The following is a 21307-nucleotide window of genomic DNA, read 5'->3' on the forward strand; positions in this document are numbered from 1 at the left end:
TTTTTTTTTTGTAGTTTGCATTTTGGACCACTTAGAGTATCCTCATAAAATGAACAGTTGGCCTGGGCGTGGTGGCTTATGCCTGTAATCCCAGTGCTTTAGGAGGGTGAGGTGGGTGCTTGAGGCCAGTAGTTCAAGACCAGCCTGGGCAACATAGTGAGATCGTGTCTCTACAGAAACTTTAAAAATCAGCCAGAGGTGGAGGCCATGCCTGTGTTCCTAGCTCCTCAGGAGACTGAGGCAATAGGATTGCTTGAGTCCAGGAATTCAAGGTTATAGTGAATGAGGATCGTGCCACTGCACTCTAGCCTGGGTGACAGGGTAAGACCCTATTTCTAAAAACAAAACAAAAAACTTTACCAAAAGAATGCACAGTTGAAAAGAGTTTCCAAAATTGTGGTCAAATACAGTGTCAGAAAGCCCAAACAACAAAAGAGTCGCATCTGGGCACCTGCCAGCGTGGCATCAGGGTTGCTGCTCTCAAGCTGGGCTTAGTGAGCTGCGGCTGGGAGGCAGGATTGAGTGTCTTTTGGTTCCACTAATTTGTGCCTGGTCCTATAAGGCCCTGCCCTATTTCTCTGTGATTTTGACAAGTTTGGAAACAGAGACATGGGCTGTTTTTATGGAAGCAAAACAGCACACTTTTCTGGAAGCTTTCTTTCTAAGTGGATTTAATCTTTAGAGTCCCCTCCTTGGCCACCTACCCCGCTGCCCAGGCCTAGGTTTTCCATTTAGACCAGAAATGGCACCATATGGGCTGAAGCTTTTGTCGTCAGCAGATTGTAGTATGCACCTTGAGGGGTATATAACACTGTGTGTACCTGTTTGCTTCTCTGGTGCCCTGTGACACCTGCAGGCAGTGGCTGAGATGGGGCTTGGGATATCTAGTAGTGGGTGCTGTGTAGGATGGTCAGACCCCATGAAACTGCTGCAGCGGAGCCACAGCATTGACAGGCAGGCCCTTCCCCAGGTCCAGGAGTCTGTGGCCAGCTGTTTGCCACCCCTTGTGCCAGCCATCAAGGAAGACGCTGGAGGGATGATCCAGAGGCTCATGCAGCAGCTCCTGGAGTCAGACAAGTACGCAGAGCGCAAAGGGGCCGCGTATGGGCTGGCGGGCCTGGTGAAGGGCCTGGGCATCCTCTCGCTGAAGCAACAGGAGATGATGGCAGCACTGACTGATGCCATCCAGGATAAGAAGAACTTCCGCCGGCGAGAGGGTGAGCATCTCTGAGCTTGGGGCTACCCAGTATGGGAAGTGGGTCCCCAGGTTGCCAGAGGAAGGAATCTGACCCTGGCACCCCAGGTGGAGGCTGCTGCTTGTGTGTGTGCTACGGAGGGCCCTGCTGTGTGTGACCCAGTCCAGCCGGGTCCTTGCTGCTTTCCGTGGACTTGGAAATTTCTAACTCAGCAACACCCTTAGCTGAGAGAGGTTTGGCTTTTTTTTTTTTTTTTTTTTTTTTTTTTTTTTTGAGACTGAGTCCCACCCTGTTGCCAGGCGCGATCTCGGCTCACTTTAATTTTCACCTCCCGGGTTCAAGCGATTCTACCTCAGCCTCCCTAGTAGCTGGGATTACAGGTGCACACCACCACACCCAGCTAATTTTTGTATTTTTAGTAGAGACGGGGTTTCACCATGTTGGCCAGGATGGTCTATATTTCCTGACCTCGTGATCTGCCGCTTCAGCCTCCCAAAGTGTTGGGATTATGGGCGTGAGCCACCATGCCCTGCTGAGGTTTGGCTTTTCTAACTGTTAGTGCCAAGAAGTAAAGGCGGCTGCCCTGCACTGTCCTCCCTTCCACCCAGCCACATTCCTGCTCTAGGGCTTCTTGGGCTGAGGCAGAGGGTGCTGCTTCCTCATGGGGCAGCCACTGGTCCCACGGCTGTCCTGCTTCTAGAGGGGTGGGAGGTGGCAGGGAGGTTGCCGTCCCTTCTGTTCTCTGTGGCTACTACCCCCAGGGGACATTCTCTTCCCAGCCATCCCACCTTCTTTTCCCCTAGGAGCCCTCTTTGCCTTTGAGATGCTGTGCACCATGCTGGGGAAGCTCTTTGAGCCGTACGTGGTTCACGTGCTGCCCCATCTGCTCCTGTGCTTTGGGGATGGAAACCAGTATGTGCGTGAGGTAAGTCCCCAGACTGCTCGGGAGAACAGCATCGACACTTTATGAGATGTGTTCCCAACTGTGTTTGCAGGCCTTGGCACAGGGTCTGACATAGTAGAACCCCAGTAAGCATTGGTCACAGGAGGAACACTAGGACTGGTGTCAGGCTTGCCTCTTGCTTGGGCGAGGAGGCCCCTGAACGTCTTTTCTCCTCCCTTGAGGCTGCAGATGACTGTGCCAAGGCTGTGATGAGCAACTTGAGTGCTCACGGGGTGAAGCTGGTGCTCCCCTCCTTACTGGCTGCCCTGGAGGAGGAATCCTGGCGGACCAAAGCTGGTAAGACGACTCCCTCTGTCTCTCTTCCCAGCTTCATGTGAAAACCACCCTCAGCAAGGATCCTGGGTAGCCACAGCTCTTGTCCTGTGAGCTCCCCATGCCAGGGATAGGGTTAAGACTCTGCCTTTGTTAACATTTGAGATGGAGTCTTGCTCTGTCCTCCAGGCTGATCTTGAACTTTGGGCCTCAAACCATTCTCACAGGAGCATGCCCCCACACCTGGCTAATTTTTGTATTTTTTTTTTTGTAATGGTGAAGTCTCGCTATGTTTCCCAGACTGGCCTCGAATTCCTGGGTTCAAGGGATCTTCCTGCCTTGGCCTCCCGAAGCACTGGGATTGCAGTTGTGAGTCACCATGCCTGGCCAACTCTCCCTCTGGCAGTTGGATCTTTCTATAGTTTCTGTGCTTTCATGCCAAGAAACAGGCCTCTGACAAGAGCCACAACCCTAAGTCAGGAAATCCGAGAGCTGTAAAGCTCTTCTGTGGCTTTAAAGTTTTTCCCCCCAGGGAAACTCTTTTTTAAAATAACCTTAGGCAGGACAATATCTTGAGGGCAGGAGTTTAGACCAGCCTGGGCACTATAGCAAGACCCTACCTCTACAAAAAAAAAAAAAAACGGTGTGGCGGTGCATGCCTGTAGTCCGAGCTACTCAGGAGGCTGAAGTGGGAGGATCTCTTGAGCCCTGGAGTTTGAGGCTGCAGCGAGCTATGATCATGGCACCAAACTCTAACCTGGGCAGCAGCGTGAGACCCTGTCTCAAAAATAAATAATTAAAATACCTGGCACCCTATTAAGCAAACAGATAAAAGTAGAGCTGTTCTAGTTGGGGGAGGATCACCATCTAAGGCCCTCCCACTCAGCCTCCTTCTCAGTCCTTCAGGCTTCACCCTGTAGTTTGAAACAACACAAATCTAAATCAGTTTCCTCATTTGTGGATGAAGAAACAGTTGAGAGAAATTCAGTGAATTGGTCTTGAATCTCACTGTAAGGATTAAATCAGGTCTCCCCTATCCTGGTCTCTTTCTCCCATACTGCCCTGCCTCTCACCTGGGATCCCACTGCTCAGCAGGCTGCAAGAGCTTTTTTGACCCCTCTGCTAGAGCCAGCCCCCTCTCCCCTCCTCCCAGTGACTGCTTTAGCACAGTCTGCAGGGGCCAGGGTAGCTGTCCCTTGCCCATGTAGCCAGCGCAGGTGAGTTGCTGGACTGTGCTCAGTGATTCAGTGCTGGGCTTGTGTCTGCTATCCACAGGGTCAGTGGAGCTTCTTGGGGCAATGGCGTACTGTGCTCCTAAGCAGCTGTCATCCTGCCTACCCAACATCGTGCCCAAACTTACGGAGGTGCTGACCGACTCCCATGTCAAAGTCCAGAAGGCTGGACAGCAGGCGCTCAGGCAGATCGGCTCTGTCATCAGGAACCCGGAGATCCTGGGTAGGCCTCTGCCGTAAGGGTGCTTGCCCTGGTCTCCCGCCAACCCCGCGGCCTTTGGATACTGCAGGGAACTTGCACCCATTCGGCTAAGATCTTTGCCTCTGAGGACAAATATGTTCACAGTGAAATAGCCTCTAAATCCTGGGAAGCCCTTTTCCTAGAATAATTATTTGAAGGTAGTTTGGAAGCATTCATTCTGTTTTCCCACTGGTCTGGGGCAGATGTCATTGGCTATACAGATAGGGACACTGAGTCACTGGCTCAGGAGCAGTTTGACTCCAAGAGATCCCTGTGCACGAAGCTGAGCATGAGGTCAACAGAACTGAATGACATTCTCTGGACCACATCAGCACCATTCAAAATGTTAGGGCCTATGAAAACTTTCTATTCCTTCTCATTCCAGGAGGCCTTTGATAGAGTGGAGGGTAAAGGAAGGGTTAGGATTAACCTGACTTCTCTGGATGTGGTTCTTTCTTAGTACTGGGAAGAGGTCGATCGCTAGGAGCACAACCCAGCCAGGCACCTTGACCAGCATGTCACTCGTTAAATTCTAAGCTTCACCTGCCAGCGCCCAGTCAGTGTACTTCAGTCTGGAAAGTATGGAATAACCTCAAAATACATAAAACAAAATTCATAAAGCTACAGGGAGGAGTGAACAAATACATTATATCGTAGTGGGAGATTTCAGCACACTTCTCCATTACCGATAGGGCAAACCAGAAATTTACTAAGGATACATGCTTTACAAAAATTTTATTTCCATGGCTCATTCCTGTAATCCAGCGCTTTGGGAGGCCAAGGCGGGCGGATTACCTGAGGTCAGGAGTTGGAGTGAAAGAAGGATTATTCTTTGTGGGTTGCCTGTCTTCCCCAGCTGGTGACTTGTGGGGCTTCAGGGAGGAGGTGCACCAGACCCTCTTCTCTTCTGATCCATTCTAGTTCTGGGGGTCCAGGGCCTTGCTGCTGCATGGGTGTGCATCAGCTAGGCTCTCTTCTCTTGGGATGTGCACAGCCATTGCCCCGGTCCTCCTGGATGCCCTGACGGACCCCTCCAGGAAGACCCAGAAGTGCTTGCAGACCCTGCTGGACACCAAGTTCGTCCACTTCATTGATGCCCCGTCCCTGGCCCTCATCATGCCCATTGTCCAGAGAGCCTTCCAGGACCGTTCCACGGACACGCGGAAGATGGCAGCCCAGATTATTGGCAACATGTACTCCCTGACAGACCAGAAGGTAGCATCCCAGCTGGGGCTAGTGTGGGACAGACCAGAAAATGGCTGAGTGCAGTCAGAGGTGCAGAGTGCCCACATTAGACATGGAAAGATAAGGGCGTTAGTCCCTAATTATTTTTATGGGGAGAAGTGAGCCATTTTGGGGTGGAAGTCTGGGCTCTCTTAGCATCTTAGAGAGTGCAGTGGTTCAAGTCCTTGTTAGCTTAGTTCTCAGCTGAGGCTCAGAAAGGCATGTCTTCTCTTTTGCCCTCTCACGAGTGTTGAAGTGCTTGCCACTTGGACTACTTGCTCTTGACAAGAATACTTCTGTCTTCAGGAGAGCCTGTATTCTTGTCAGGAGAGCGTGGTTTGGGAGATTTGCTTTGTTTGTTTGTCTGCTCCCAAGAGCTTGCGTGTGTGATCTCGCTGTCTACCATAGCTCTGCTTTGCTTACTGAGGCTGTGGGCAAAAAAATTATATGAAAAAGTTATATTAATCCTAGAAAATTTGGGAAATTAAAAAACCAGAAAAACAGACCAGGCTTGGTGGCTCATGCTTGTAATCCCAGGACTTTGAGAGGCTGTAATGGGAGGATTGCTTGAGCCCAGGAGCTGTGATAATACCACTGCACTCCAGCCTGGGGCGACAGAGCAAGACCCTGTTTTAAAAAGTAAATTAATTAATTAAAAAAATTAGAAGGCCGGCGGGCCGCGGTGGCTCAAGCTGTAATCCTAGCCCTTTGGGAGGGCCGAGACGGCGCGGGATCACGAGGTCAGCGAGATCGAGACCATTCCTGGGCGCTAACCCGGTGAAACCCCTTCTCTACTAAAAAATAAAAAAAAATTAGCTGGGCGACCTGGTGGCGGGCGCCTGTGGTCCCAGCTACTCGGGAGGCTGAGGGCAGCGAGATGGCGTAAACCCGCCGGAGGCGGAGCTTGCAGCTGGAGGCCCCCTGGCCACTGCACTCCAGCCTGGGCGACAGAGCGAGACTCCGTCTCAAAAAAAAAAAAATTAGAAAACCAAAATATTTTATCCACAGTTCCCCACCATGAAAATAATTACTGTTAATTTTTGTTTTCTTTTTTTTTGAGATGTAGTCTCGCTCTGTTGCCCAGGCAGGAGGGCACTGGCACAATCTTGGCTCACTGCAACCTCTGCCAACTGGGTTCAAGCGATTCTCTTGCCTCCGCCTCCTGAGTAGCTGGGATTACAGGCGCCCACGACCACGCCTAGTTAATTTTTGTGTTTTTAGTAGAGACAAGGTGAAACCATGTTGGCCAGGCTGATCTCGAACTCCTGACCTCAGGTGATCCACCCACCTCGACCTCCCAAAGTGTTGGGATTACAGGTGTGAGCCACCGTGCCTGGCCAATTACTGTTAATTTTAAAATTACATTTAAAATAGCATTCCTAAACTTAAAACTTATTCCCAAGTTATAACAAGTTATTCACAAAACTGATTTTTAATAGTTATATAATATCCCGACAAGTTTATGTACCATAACTTATATAATTCTGTCATTGGTCATACAGTGTCCAAGGTTTTGGCTATTTTAAGTGATGCTGCAGTGAACATAAGGCATTTTCTGTTTTTAAAATTGTTTCCTAAAGCTGAACGCTCTATCGAGAGGCATAAACATTTTGAGATGAATAAAGGGAAGATGTTAATAAAATTCTGAAAGGAAAGTACCAGAAGTAATTTGCTAAAGATTCCAGAGTTGGACAGGCCTTGGTCCTAAGAGAAGGGTGGGAGGTGCAAGAGCATTGAACTCCTGTCTGTTGAGGATGGGCCTGAGGTCCCTTGTAGGAGTCCCTGAGCAATTGCACAGGGCCTTCAAGGAACCAGTCGGGGAGAGGACTTACTTGCCAGTTGCCCTTCCCTCCCTGTTGCGTGGGCAGTGAGGTTTGCATGCTAGGTGCCCCTGCCGAGCACCCCTTGCCAGCAGAATGGGGAGGTCAGGGTCCACAGTGGAATGGGCCTGGAAAAAGCAGGAGTTGGGCCTCACCTGAGCCACCTCCTGTGTTGTTGCAGGACTTGGCTCCGTACCTGCCCAGCGTGACGCCTGGCCTGAAAGCATCGCTTTTGGACCCTGTGCCTGAGGTGAGTCTGAGGTAGGCTGGAGGATGAGCCAGGCCCCTCATCCAGTCCCCATAAATGGATTCCTGAGAATTCCCCAAAGCTGCTTTTGTGTCTGTTGGATAAGGGGAAGGAGGCCCTCCGTGCCCTTCCCCGCTCCCATGTGGCTACCTTGTTTTGAGCCTCATCTTCTCACACCATCTCTGTTCTCGGTTACCTGACAGGTGCGGACGGTATCTGCAAAGGCCCTTGGGGCCATGGTGAAGGGCATGGGGGAGTCGTGCTTTGAGGACTTGCTGCCATGGCTGATGGAGACACTGACCTATGAGCAGAGTTCTGTGGATCGCTCAGGCGCTGCACAGGGTAAGGCCAGAGCAGGTCCAGTGGCCAGACCAGAAATGCTCTATAAGGGGCCCTCAGGTCCAGTGGGCTCATTCTGTCCTTTGTTGCAGGGTTGGCTGAGGTCATGGCCGGTTTGGGGGTGGAGAAGTTGGAGAAGCTGATGCCAGAAATCGTGGCTACAGCCAGCAAAGTGGATATTGCACCCCATGTCCGAGATGGCTACATTATGATGTTTAACTACCTGCCCATCACCTTTGGAGACAAGTTTACTCCTTATGTGGGGCCCATCATCCCCTGTATCCTCAAAGTAGGTACCATGACCTTGGCAAGAGTAGAGTCCATCAGGAGAGCAGGAGGCAAGTGCTCTCCTGGAGAGCTAGGGATCCCTGCTGGGTGGGGTCGGCTTGCACAGTGCTCGGCCTTCGGTGAGCCCCATGTTTTTTGGGTTGGGGGCCTGAGAGTGGCAGCTCTGGCCGACCCACCCTCTGTGTGCCCAGGCTCTGGCTGATGAGAATGAGTTTGTGCGTGACACCGCCCTGCGTGCGGGCCAGCGGGTTATCTCCATGTATGCTGAGACAGCCATCGCCCTACTGCTGCCCCAGCTAGAGCAAGGCCTCTTTGATGACCTTTGGAGAATCAGGTGAGAACTTGGGCAGAAAGACCCAGTGGGGATGATGTGTGGTGGCTTATGCCTATAATCCGAGCACTCTGGGAAGCTGAGGCAGGAGGATTGCTTGAACCCAGGAGTTTGCGATAAGCCCTGGCAACATAGTGAGAACCTGTCTACAAAAAAATAAAAAATTAGCAGGGAATGGTGGTGCACACTTGTAATCCTGGCTACACAGGAGGCTGAGGCGGAAGGATCACTTGAGCCTCAGAGGTGGAGGTTGTAGTGAGCTGAGATTGTGCCACTGCACTCCAACCTGGGCAACAGAGCAAGACGCTGTCTTTAAAAGGGAAAAAAAAAGATCCAAAGGGCTCCACTTTGCATTTTGATAATTCCAATTGAGAAACGAAGAGCAGAATGTTGCCAAGAACTCTCTCAACTTTTTCCAGACCCTTGTTTTTAACCATTTTGTAACTTTTCCAGTTTCCTATAGCAATGTCTTTATTCTTACTCTTTTTTAAAAAGTCCTCTCTATACAGGCTTCCAATTTGTATTCAGATTTTAAATGTTAAAGACTCTTTAAAAATTTCACTTTTGGAAATATATTTAAAGGATGTATTGAATGGTCAAGTGCTTAAAGCTGTTAGACATAAGGATGTTTGTTGCAGTATTGCTTACCATTTGAAAACTTGGAGATTGATTTAAAATATAGCACATTCGTACAGTGGTCTTTTTTTTTTTTTTCCTTTTTTGAGATGGAGTCTCTCTCTGTCGCCCAGGCTGGACGGCAGTGGGCTGAACCCGGCTCACCGCAACCTCTGCCTCCCGGGTTCAAGCGATTCTCCTGCCTCAGCCTCCCGAGTAGCTGGGATTACAGGCGTCCGCCACCATGCCTGGCTAATTTTGTATTTTTAGTAGAGATGTGGTTTCTCCATGTTGGTCAGGCTGGTCTCGAACCCCTGACCTCAGGTGATCCACCTGCCTTGGCCTCCCAAAGTGCTGGGATTACAGGCGTGAGCCACTTCACCCTGCCTGAAATAGTTTATCCTTCTAAGGCCTCTCCTGGTTCCTCCACTTCTGATGATCAGTCTTCCTACTTGCCTGTTAATGCTTCCCCTTTTGTACTCACTTTATTTTTTATAACCTTTGTTATAGAAATTTTTACATGTTTTTTAAAAAAACTTTTTTCCCCCAACATTAAATGTATGTTCATTAGTAGAAAACCTGGAAAATATGTGGGCGAATGTAAAGAAATGAAAACCGCCTGACTTCCCATTCCAAGATGACCGTCATGAATATTTTGGGTGCCCTTCTTTCCATCTTCTGTGCAGTGCTCAGTTGTGCCGAGCCCGCTCCTTGCAGCTGTGTGACTGTGTTGTTGGCCTCCTTCTCAGGTTCAGCTCTGTTCAGCTCCTTGGGGATCTCCTGTTTCACATCTCAGGAGTCACTGGGAAGATGACCACAGAAACTGCCTCCGAGGATGATAACTTTGGAACTGCCCAGTCCAACAAGGTGCCTGCCCCGCAGTGGCTTTCCTGCCCCTGCTGATGGCACGGTATGCCCTGATGCCCGTGCCCTAGAGGCTTCACTACTCTGTGTTCTCTGTCCCCTTCCACTGGCTGCAGGCGATCATCACTGCCCTGGGGGTAGAGCGGCGGAACCGGGTGTTGGCAGGGCTGTACATGGGCCGCTCAGACACCCAGCTGGTGGTGCGGCAGGCATCCCTGCATGTCTGGAAGATTGTTGTCTCCAATACCCCCCGTACCTTGCGTGAGATCCTGCCCACTCTCTTTGGGCTCCTGCTGGGTTTCCTGGCCAGCACGTGTGCAGATAAGAGAACGGTGAGTTTCCTGAGCCTCGTTTTGGACCAGCAATCCCAGTGCCTCCTTTGAGAGCCTAGAAAGCTGGGTCTGCAGAGCCTGGGAAAGTGCCCATACACCCTACCTAATAGAGGAACATTGTGTTCTTAATCATTCTGCAAATTTTTTTTATTATTTTATTTTATTTATTTTTTTGAGATGGAGTCTTGCTCTGTCGCTTAGGCTGGAGTACAGTGGCGTGATCTCGGCTCACTGCAAGCTCTGCCTCCTAGGTTCACACCATTCTCCTGCCTCAGCCTCCTGAGTAGCTGGGACTACAGGCATCCGCCACCATGCTCAGCTATTTTTTTGTATTTTTAGTAGAGGTGGGGTTTCACCATGTTAGCCAGGATGGTCTCAATCTCCTGACCTTGTGATCCGCCTGCCTTGGCCTCCCAAAGTGCTGGGATTACAGGTGTGAGCCACTGCACCCAGCCTCTGCAAATATTTATTAGCATCTACTGTGCACTAAGAGAGACCTAGCACCTGGGGACATAATGGAGAAGAAAGGCAGCCTCATTCCTTATCCTTGTAAGAGATAGTCTGGTCAAGGAGATGGATATTAATCAGATAACCACACAAAGAGGTGTAAAATGCGACTGTGGCCAGTGTTGTATGGCACTGCAAAGCTTATAATAGCTGCATTTGACCTGCTAGGGTGGGATGGGCCTGTGTTAGTGAACACTTCTCAGAAGAAATGATGCTTGAAGATGAAAGATAAGTAAGCACTAACCAGGTGAGGAGGTGGCGAAAGACCATTCCAGACAGAGGGAATAAATAATGCTTTAGATATAAAGACAGGATATGCAGAAGTCCCGTAGTGGGCAGGAACATAGCACCAGTAGGGGCTGAGCAAGGCAAGTATGGCTGGAGTGAGGAGGCAGGGAGGAGCAGTGTGGCATGAGATCAGGCTGGCGCGCTGGCAGGGGCAGACAGGTCAGTGGTCCCGGAGGAGGTGCCCAGGCGGGCTGGTGATCATTTCTGCCGATCTCCTTTGGCCTACTTCCAACGGCCATCCCTAGCAAGCAAATTGTGTATTTGGCTCTAAAGAAGGGTTTACATGAGGTCTCAGAAAGTAGATGATTTTTTTTTCCTTAAAGCTTTGTTCCAGATTCAGCTTGCGCTGAGCCACGGCACAGTGTTAAGGCTTCAGTCATCCAGGGAAATTGCCCTTGACTGTGCAGCAGCAGATGAATTGTTTTGTTCATATGTAAGGTGCTGGCTGTTCACGTTAGGTTGTGTAGGTGTGTGTAAAACATAATTTTTTTAATGTTTTGCAAGCACTACAGAGAGTATTTGGGGGCTCTTTAGGGGTAAGAGCATTTGGGGAAGTTAAGTCAGTGATTCAGATAAAGCCTGGGAGGTTTCAGGGCCCTCATTCTGGAGTCCTCCTGCGGGTGTCCTGGGCTTTGCAGGGACTTTACTTCCTGGCTTGGTCTTTGTTGACAGATTGCAGCGAGAACATTGGGAGATCTCGTGCGGAAGTTAGGGGAGAAAATCCTCCCCGAGATCATCCCCATCCTTGAGGAAGGCCTGAGGTCTCAGAAGAGCGACGAGAGGCAGGGTGTGTGCATTGGGCTAAGTGAGATCATGAAGTCCACCAGCCGGGACGCCGTGAGTATCTTGCAAGGACTGCTGGCGACCTGACCCAGAGGGCGGGGGAAGGTTACTAGAGGAGCTTCACCTCTAGGGGGTTTGCGCTGCCCTCAGGGACAAGTCAGCCTCACTCTGGGGAGGTGCTGGCTGGGCCACATGGATTTGAGTCTCCGTGTTCTCAGGTTTTCTGTCAGTTTTGCAGACTAAGAGCTAAGTGATTTGGATGCCTCCTTGAGTGGCCTTTGGAAACTGGAGATGATCTCTCTCTCACAACTGTGGAGGTTGCTCGGGATCAGTCCCTTTTGTGATGCTTTATAAGTGCAATTAAAAATGTGTGCACCTCCATCTGGGAGAGGGGGTGGACAGCTGTGTGAGTGGGTAGGGCAGGAGAGAGTGGGAGGGGTGTGCACTCACCCTTAGCAGGAGGGGAGCAGGTAAGAGTTGTGGTGCCCACTGGGAGGAAGCGTATTGTGTCTGGCAACAATACTGTTTCCATAGCAGCAACATCGAAGGGGTGTGAAGTACATTACTCTTACTTGGTTCCTGAGGTAATTGATCCTGGAGACCCCCCTGGGGAGTAGGTTAGGAATGCTTATAGGCACTGCCTTCGTGTTTGGATGAAAACGCCAAAGCAGTTAAGTGGATGGCCTGCTAGAAATGTAAGCAAGCAGCTAGTTGCTTGGCTTGGGCATCCTTGTCTGAATCCCTAGGATACCGGATCCCTCTTCTCCTGTATTGATGTTTGTCTTAGGTTTGGTTTTTAAAATTTACATTTAGCAAGGAATCAAAAGAAATTCTGTCATTAAAAAGAATTGTGATTCATTGGAGAGGCAGAGTTCCACAGAGGCTGAGTTCTTGCCTGCAAAGTCCCCACAGTCCGGCGGCGAGTCCCACATGCCAACCAGTCATTAGAATGCAGAGTGGGTTTGCTCTGCTGGAATCGTTACCGAGGGAGCAGAGCCATTATTGGCTCCATTGTAGACCCAAGACTTCATAAAGCACAAAGTCTGGATTGAGACTTGAAGAAGGACTTGGAGTTTTCCAAGAGAATAAGCAAAAGAAAGAGTCCAGGGAGAGAGAGGGCCAGATGCCATGGGAAGGAGTTTGCCATTCTTAGAGAAGATGGGAGGTATATTGAGAATTCATCTAAAATATTCAAGCTGTTGATTATTAAGTCTCAGTGAAGGATACATGGGGGTGCATCACATCCTCTCTGCTTTTTTTTTTAAATTGAGACAGAGTCTTATTCTGTCACCCAGACTGGAGTGCAGTGGTGCCATCATAGCTCAGTGTAACCTTGACCTTCTGGGCTCGAGTGATCCTCTCGCTATGGCCTCCTGAGTAGCTGGGGACTGTGGGTGTGCACCACCACACCTGGCTAATTTTTGCATTTTTGGTAGAGATGAGGTCTCACTATGTTGCCCAGGGTGGTCTCAAACTCCTGGCCTCAAGTGATTCTCTTGCCTCCACCTCCCAAAGTGTTAGGACTACAGGCGTGAGCCACTGTGCTTGGCCTCTGTCTACTTTTCATTTTTTTTTTTAATTTTATTTTAAGACAGTCTCACTCTGCCGCCCAGGCAGGAGTACGGGGGTACCATTTCTGCTGGCTCTAGCCTCTGCTTTCTGGGTTCAAGTGATTCTTGTGCCTCAGCCTCCTGAGTAGCTGGGATTACAGGTGTGCACTACCACACCCAGCTAATTTTTGTATTTTTAGTAGAGATGGGATTTTGCCATGTTGACCAGGCTGGTCTCGAACTCCTGGCCTCAAGTCATCCGCCCACCTTGGCCTTCCAAAGTGCTAGGATTACAGGCATGAGCTACCGTGCCCGGCCCCTTCTCTCCTTTTTTAAAAATTTCACAGTAAAGAGTTAAGTTAAAAGACAAGTCAGGCAAAGAGAGTTAGGGTGGCCCAGCTGGGTCAGAGTCCCCTGCCTGTGCTTCTTGTCTGCTTCTGCTCCTTCTTTGCCTTTCCTGCCTCTGGTACAGTTGTAGCTTGCCATTGCAGGTGCTGTATTTCTCTGAATCCCTCGTGCCTACAGCAAGGAAGGCTTTGTGTGACCCACTGGAGGAGGTCAGAGAGGCGGCAGCCAAGACTTTCGAGCAGCTGCATTCCACCATTGGCCACCAGGCTCTGGAGGACATTCTCCCATTTTTACTAAAGCAGCTGGTGAGTGGATCTACCACACACCTACCTACCAGTTTGGCTTTTGCTGTCTTTGTAGATGCAAAATGCAGGGCGATTATTCTGCCAAGGCAGTCGGAATGTGGGCCTTCCAGAGGGAGTGGGTACAGCAAGATCAGACTTGACTTTGTGCTTCGTCTTTGACAGTGAGGAAATGTGGGTGCAACAGGAGGGAGGGAAACAAGTGGAGAAGGAAGTTGGCGGTGGCTGGTTGAGACAACAGAGATGCAGATTCCTCAGGGTTGTCCTCAACACCCTCTGCAGGATGATGAGGAGGTGTCAGAGTTTGCCTTGGATGGTCTGAAGCAAGTCATGGCTATTAAGAGTCGTGTGGTGCTGCCCTACCTCGTGCCCAAGGTAAATCCCAACATGTGGTCAACACCTTCTGGCTCTAGGGCATTGACATTCCAGGGCCTGCAGTGAAGACCAGTCCTGAACGTAGATGTTGGGGGGCTGGGGGAGGAGGGTGCAGTGCAAGCATTGCACCCTTACCCTGTTGTCCTCCAGGATATGCTGGAGTAGATGCTTGGCTCTGAGCAGTGGGCTTGGGCTCTCTTGCCCACCTATCTGTTCCCAGAGCCTAGCGCAGCACCTGGCACAGTATTCACTGAGTTAATGTTCGTCATTCCACCAGCTGACAACGCCACCTGTCAACACCCGGGTGCTGGCTTTCCTTTCGTCAGTGGCTGGTGATGCCCTCACCCGTCATCTTGGCGTGATCCTCCCAGCGGTCATGCTGGCCCTGAAGGAAAAGCTTGGGACCCCAGATGAGCAGCTGGTAAGGGGCAAGCCTGCTCCTATTGCTTTCTTATGTCCCGTCTGTCCGGAGGATCCCTGCTCAGCACACATGGCCCTTGTGGTTTGCAGGAGATGGCCAATTGTCAGGCTGTGATCCTCTCCGTAGAGGATGACACAGGGCACCGGATCATCATTGAGGATCTGCTGGAGGCTACCCGCAGCCCTGAGGTGGGCATGAGGCAAGCTGCTGCCATCATCCTCAACATCTACTGTTCCCGCTCGAAGGCTGACTACACCAGCCACCTGCGGAGCCTGGTCTCGGGCCTGATCCGCCTCTTCAATGACTCCAGCCCTGTGGTTCTGGAGGAGAGCTGGGATGCCCTGAATGCCATCACTAAGGTGAGGGGACTGACCCCACAGCCAACTTTGGCTTATAGAAAATTCCAGACGTTTACTGGAATAGACTTATAAGAATCCCCCACGTACCTGTCACTCAGCTTTGGCGTTTACCACCTCATGGCGAGTCTTGCTTATACTCCCGCCCATGCTTTCCCCATATATTCTTTGGAAGCAGTCTTGAGAGGGCTCTACATCCTCTCGCTTTTTCCTGGATTCTTGCAGAAGCTGGATGCTGGCAACCAGCTGGCACTCATTGAAGAGCTGCACAAGGAAATCCGGCTTATAGGGAACGAGAGCAAAGGCGAGCATGTGCCAGGGTTCTGCCTCCCGAAGAAGGTAAGCCAGGGCCTCGTGCAGGGGGCTGTGGGCATGCAGTCTGCTGTGCCCTTCTGGCCCTTACCCCTGTCCCAGGTCTGCAGTAGGGCAGCTGGAGCAGCAGCCATGGTGGTTGGTTTCAGCACCTTCACAGACAGCGTGTTTTCTTCCATGGCAGCCAGATGGGGACAGGGTTCATGCTGCCTTTGGTTTAAGCTCTGCAGGTCCCCTTGGCCAGAGTGAGTGGGCCACAGGGTAACAGCAGTGCATGTTCCGTCTGTGTGATAGGTCTGTTGGGGCCCTTGTCTTCTTGTTTCTGCCAAGACTGTTCCATAGCCAGCCCTCTCAGGCTGTGATCCTGAAATTCAGCCCGAATCAGTATCTCCCATGGAGTTGAGGGGAGGACAACTGTTAGGACCAGCTTGCTTACATGGGAGACACTGGGGCCCAGGGTGTTTGAGATTTGACTCTTAGTTGTGGTTCTCTTGTCAGGGAGTGACCTCCATCCTTCCAGTGTTACGGGAAGGAGTCCTGACTGGTAGCCCTGAGCAGAAAGAGGAGGCAGCCAAAGCCTTAGGCTTGGTGATCCGCCTGACCTCGGCTGACGCCCTGAGGCCCTCCGTGGTCAGCATCACTGGCCCTCTGATCCGCATCCTGGGGGACAGGTTCAGCTGGAATGTGAAGGCGGCTCTGCTTGAGACACTCAGCCTCTTGTTGGCTAAGGTGAGTGGCTGATGAGTTTGTTCAGATCTTAGAGAACAGGATTTGTTATATCCTGTTCTGTCTGCAGGATTTGTTATAAGGTGTCATGTAGCAGCAGGGCAACAGGTTTATTGTGGAGAGCAGCATAGCAGAGGGAGGTAAGACCTTGGACTCCAGACATGCTACACCATGGGTCAATTCTAAGTCCTTAGTAGCTGTGTGACCAGGATGACCTTGGGAAAGCCGTATAACCTGAGCCTGTTTCCTCACCTATAATGTGAGACTAATAATACCAGCTGTCTCATGAAGGGCTGCTAGATGTGGGGATTAGTTGAGGTTATGTCCGGCATGATGCCTGCTACATACTAAGCACTCAGTACATGTGAAATGCTATTATTTTGAAAAACTGCTTTTTCAAAGAAAAAAATTTAGGACCACATAAATACAAGGAAAACATTGTTTAAAGATATTGCAGTTCTTCTTTTTTTTTTTTTCGACACGGAGTCTAGTTCTGTCACCCAGAGCTGGAGTGCAGTGGCGCAATTTCAGCTCACTGCAACCTCCGCCTCCTGGGTTCAAGCAATTCTCCTGCCTCAGTCTCCCAAGTAGCTGGGATTACAGGTGTCTGCCACCACACCTGGCTAATTTTTTTGTATTTTTAGTAGAGACAGGGTTTCACCAAGCTGGTCTCGAACTCCTGACCTCGCCCAGCTCAGATTTACCAGCTCCCCCATCCCCTTTGGGTGCCTGCCACAGCCTGGACATCCACCCAACTCCAGTATTTCCAGACCTTCATTGGCACTGAACCTCCGAACAGCCACTCTGGTTTTCCTAATTAACAATAAGTAAGCTGGGCGCGGTGGCTCACGCCTATAATCCCAGCACTTTGGGAGGCCGAGGTGAGCGGATCACCTGAGGTCAGGAGTTCAAGACCAGCCTGACCAACATGGAGAAACCCTGTCTCTACTAAAAATAAAAATTAGCTGGGCGTGGTGGCGGGCGCCTGTAATCCCAGCTACTTGGGAGGCTGAGGCAGGAGAATTGCCTGAACCTGGGAGGTGGAGGTTGCGGTGAGCCGAGATAGTGCCATTGTACTCCAGCCTGGGCAACAAGAGCGAAACTCCATCTCAAAAAAAAAAAAAAAAAAGGTAAATCTTTACTCTTGGACCCACCTGTATTTTATCAGAAGTGTACCTGTGTTTCTGTATAGTCGGGTTGAACTGGATTTTTAGTTAGGTGGGTGCACATTGTTGCAGTGAGAACTCTCCAAGGTCATTTGTTTCACAGGCTTGTTCTGAGGGCTGAATGTGGAGTGTGTATTCTGCTGTCAGTTGCTCAGTAGATGGGCTCTGCTATTACACATTGAGTCCCTTTCCGTGTCTTGGCGTTAGAACTGTGCTTCAACACTGCCGACAGTCTGCCCTGCTCTTTAATGTATTCAGAGGAGGTTTTGAGTCACTTATCGATATGGACGGGTCTCCACTAAGCCAAACTGCAATGCAGCCAAGGCTTCGAGACACCTCCCTCAGATCGCGGCTGCCGCCTCCTCAGCCTCCTGCTCCTCCAGTACATCACAGCATGCTGGATATGACCAGGAGACCAAGCGAAACCTGTCTGTGCTCAGCCTCTCTGATGGGCTGTCTGTCTCCAGCCCTGTGTGAGAGCTGGACTCGCTGTGGTGATTTGGGATTATGGTTGGTTCTCATGCCTGTGGTACACTGTGGCTTTGGGTCCACCACAGCTGTCTTTCACGGATGTGGGTTCCTCCCACAGGTTGGGATTGCCCTGAAGCCCTTCCTGCCCCAGCTGCAGACCACTTTCACCAAAGCCCTGCAGGACTCCAACCGGGGGGTGCGCCTGAAGGCCGCAGATGCTCTGGGGAAGCTCATTTCCATCCACATTAAGGTGGATCCCCTCTTCACAGAGCTGCTCAACGGCATCCGTGCCATGGAGGACCCAGGTGTCAGGTACGGCTTTAGCAAGGGAGCATTGTGGCCTCCAGGAGGCCAGGGGTTGCTCTGGGCCGAGCCTGCGCTGGCAGGAGGGGTGGTGGTGGAGGCACCCAGGGCTTAAGTCGGTGCGTCGCTTCTGCAGGGACACCATGCTGCAGGCCCTGAGGTTTGTGATTCAGGGAGCAGGGGCCAAAGTGGATGCCGCCATCCGGAAAAACATCGTCTCGCTCCTGCTGAGCATGCTGGGACACGATGAGGTACGGCTGCAGGCAGGGCTAGTGGCACCACTGGTTTCCCTCCTCCTCCTTAGGTTGAGTTCTTTACTTTGTGTTAGAACCAGTACAGCTCAGTAGGAATAAGCATTCCTGACATTTCTATTACCCTGTATGCTTCACCAACATTTCCTCAGGTTTCCAGGGAAATGGGGCAGGTATTGTGGATATATTGGTGATTTCTGTTTTTTTTTTTTTTTTTTTTTTTTTGTCTTTTTTGGCTGAGTCTGGTTCTGTCGCCCAGGCTGGAGTGCAATGGCACAATCTCAGCTCACTGCAACCTCCGCCTCATAGGTTTAAGCAATTTTCCTGCCTCAGCCTCCCAAGTAGCTGGGATTGCAGGTGTCCGCCACCATATCCAGCTAATATTTGTATTTTTAGTAGAGATAGGGTTTCACCCATGTTGGCCAGACTGGTCTCAAACTCTTAACCTCAGGTGATCCACCCGTCTCAGCCTTCCAAAGTGCTGGGATTACAGGTGTGAGCCACCACGCCTGGCCGGTTATTTCTGTTTTGTAGATGAGGCAAGTAAGCTTTGTAGAGTCCCAGACCTCTCACCAATTTGCTCTCTGATCTTAAGTCATTTTGTCTGTCTGCCTCTCATTTCCACTTTTGTAAAATGAAGAAGTTTATTTGTTTTGTGAAACATTTGCCAGGCTAAAGGGCCTGTCCCAGAGGTGCATAGACCTCATGGTCACAGACCTCAAGAAACTTAGTGTGTAGTGGGATAAACAGTCTCCAGGGTGCATCCCAGTGGGAAGTCTTAGAGGTTTGTTTTCGAGGGTGAGATCTGTCTGGGCCATACTCAGCAAGTAGTAGAGTCCAAACCAGAAGCCCTGGACTCCTGCTTCTGTCCCAGTTCCATCAGCCTCACCCAGTCTGGAAGCATCTGTCAAATATTTGGCTGCCAGCACTGTGGGGCCAGTAGGGAGTTGAGTCTATGGAGGAGAGTTTTCTGTTCACTTTCAGACAGCCCTCTGTTGTAGCCTAATTTACATTTGTAGGGCCAGTCTAGGAGGGGAGGGCCTTTGGGCTCACGTGGTTTTACACTTCATTGACACACACATGCACACACACACACACAGCTCCCGCCCACACCCCCGACACACACTTGCTGCTGCACTTCCTATGGCTCCAAAGTCCTAGTTCTGGCCCCCAGGCGCCGGCTGTGGGACTCCAGCCCCAGCCTTCTCTGTGGGGACAGATGGGAAAGTCTGCTGTCTTGGTCATGGTCTGCCAGGGCTTCCACAGAGTCACGTACAGCGCGAGCAAAAGTTAGTATTGAAACATAATTTGCATTTCACCACAGTGCAGCTTAAAATAGATGAAGTTGGAGAGAGTGGGTGTCAGAGCAGCTTTAGCTTGGCACCTGGGCTTCTGCTTCAAGCTCAGAGGCCCAAACTGCTGGCAGCCCATCCTCTTACCCTCTGAACCTCCACTCAGATTGAAGGTGGCAGTTCAGGGTGCTAGCCTGGCATTAGCTTTTTGGGTTTGTTTTGGGGACATGGTGAGTTGGCACCTATAATAAGGAACATAACTTAAAATGCTTTCTTGGGGCCGGGCACGCTGGCTTAAGCCTGTAATCCCAGCACTTTGGGAGGCCGAGACGGGCGGATCACGAGGTCAGGAGATCGAGACCATCCTGGCTAACACGGTGAAACCCCATCTCTACTAAAAAATACAAAAAACTAGCCGGGCGAGGTGGCGGGCGCCTGTAGTCCCAGCTACTCGGGAGGCTGAGGCAGGAGAATGGCGTAAACCCAAGAGGCGGAGCTTGCGGTGAGCTGAGATCCGGCCACTGCACTCCAGCCTGGGCGACAGAGCGAGACTCCCACTCAAAAGAAGAAAAATCCTTTCTTGGTATTACATAGTTAACTGGCCAGGGAGGAGCACGGAGCTGCTCGTGTACCTGGCTCTGATTTGAACAGGAAGTGCATGCCTTTCCTTATCTTCCTTGGCTTGATTAGTGGCTTTAGTTTGACTTCCTAGGATGAACCCAAGTAATTTTGGTGGCAGTGGGGCACTCATGCAGTAGGGAGATAACAGGGGTCATTCTGGCCGCAAGATGACACAAGCTCTGTGGGAGAAAGGAGCTCAGAGTGGCCGCCTCTAGCCGGCTTCCCTGGTGGCTGTGGGCAGGTGCCTCCCCTCCTGCCCCTCCCTGCCTCACAGGGCTGTTGATAGTAATTGAGATAATAAATATGAAACATTCAGCCTTCCTAAGAAGAAAGGTGCTGTGTAAATACAGTTATTAACTGCTATTAAGAGGATGACTGCCATATGCATACACACTGGGGTTTTCTATAATTAAGTGAAGCGCTGAGTGTGTAATGTTTAACTCCATACCAGTGGCAGTTTCAGTGAATGGCAGCCCCAATCTGGCAGGGGAGCACGAGTGCCTAGAGGAAGGACTGAATCTTAAGTCCCTGAGTTGGCTTGTTCCACCTTCTTTGTTGCTATCCGTCCTGGGCTCTAGAGCTGCCTGCCCTGGTCCCCACAGAGCTCTTGCTGTTCCCTGCACCCTGTCACTCCCTTCTTTTCCCTGTCAGGACAACACTCGCATCTCCTCAGCCGGGTGCCTAGGGGAACTGTGTGCCTTTTTGACTGAAGAGGAGCTTAGCGCCGTTCTACAGCAGTGCTTGCTGGGTAAGTACACTGGAGAGTTCCTCTTCAGGGCCCTGGGCCTCTCAGCCCTAGCGAAGAGTTGATGGGCATCTCTCTCCCTCCCTCAGAGGATCTTTTAGGAACTGGACTGTCCTTTCCTTGGGAATTCAGCAATTAAAGCAAAATCCAGGCCAGGTGTGGTGGCGCTCACCTGTAGTGCCAGCTCCTCAGGAGGCTGAGGTGGGAGGATCACTTGAGCCCAAGAGTTCAAGGTTGCAGTGAGCCTTGATCACACCCCTGCACTCCATCCTGGGTGACAGAGCAAGGCCCTGTCTCTAAAACCAAACAAACAAACAATAATGAATTTGCAGTGGTCTTGTAGCCCTCAGTGTCTCTGCTTAAAGAACACAGCTGTAAGCCTGGAGTGGTTCATGAGCAGGCTTTCCTTACTTAATGTGCTGCTTTGGGGAGCTTCTGCCAAGATAGCAGGGAGGTCCATGTGAGTGTGGCCTGGGTTTTCCTTGTGCTCCGGGTCAGCACGCTGGTCTCCAGTGGGGTGGGCCCATGGGCCTCATGGGTGCTGG

The 21307-nt window shown here is 50.9% G+C and overlaps 1 protein-coding gene across 3 annotated transcripts in view; it reads left to right on the forward strand.

The window, feature by feature from the left end:
• Positions 1-21307, forward strand: part of GCN1 (GCN1 activator of EIF2AK4) — a 69734-nt gene that overhangs the window by 44302 nt on the left and 4125 nt on the right. For all 3 annotated transcript variants that reach the window (XM_017879054.1, XM_017879056.1, XM_017879055.1), the window contains 21 exons: positions 971-1217; positions 2000-2121; positions 2322-2436; positions 3688-3867; positions 4880-5100; positions 7111-7179; positions 7380-7518; positions 7608-7804; positions 7995-8137; positions 9499-9616; positions 9730-9945; positions 11413-11577; positions 13565-13726; positions 14006-14098; positions 14376-14519; positions 14609-14878; positions 15101-15214; positions 15686-15916; positions 17669-17862; positions 17990-18104; positions 20669-20765. In XM_017879054.1, the coding sequence (XP_017734543.1) occupies positions 971-1217; positions 2000-2121; positions 2322-2436; positions 3688-3867; positions 4880-5100; positions 7111-7179; positions 7380-7518; positions 7608-7804; positions 7995-8137; positions 9499-9616; positions 9730-9945; positions 11413-11577; positions 13565-13726; positions 14006-14098; positions 14376-14519; positions 14609-14878; positions 15101-15214; positions 15686-15916; positions 17669-17862; positions 17990-18104; positions 20669-20765 (3352 nt within the window). The remainder of the gene's footprint in view (positions 1-970; positions 1218-1999; positions 2122-2321; positions 2437-3687; positions 3868-4879; positions 5101-7110; positions 7180-7379; positions 7519-7607; positions 7805-7994; positions 8138-9498; positions 9617-9729; positions 9946-11412; positions 11578-13564; positions 13727-14005; positions 14099-14375; positions 14520-14608; positions 14879-15100; positions 15215-15685; positions 15917-17668; positions 17863-17989; positions 18105-20668; positions 20766-21307) is intronic.

Source organism: Rhinopithecus bieti, unplaced genomic scaffold (assembly GCF_001698545.2).
Source record: "Rhinopithecus bieti isolate Rb0 unplaced genomic scaffold, ASM169854v2 scaffold_11938, whole genome shotgun sequence".
In the NCBI taxonomy this organism is placed as follows: Eukaryota; Metazoa; Chordata; class Mammalia; order Primates; family Cercopithecidae; genus Rhinopithecus; species Rhinopithecus bieti.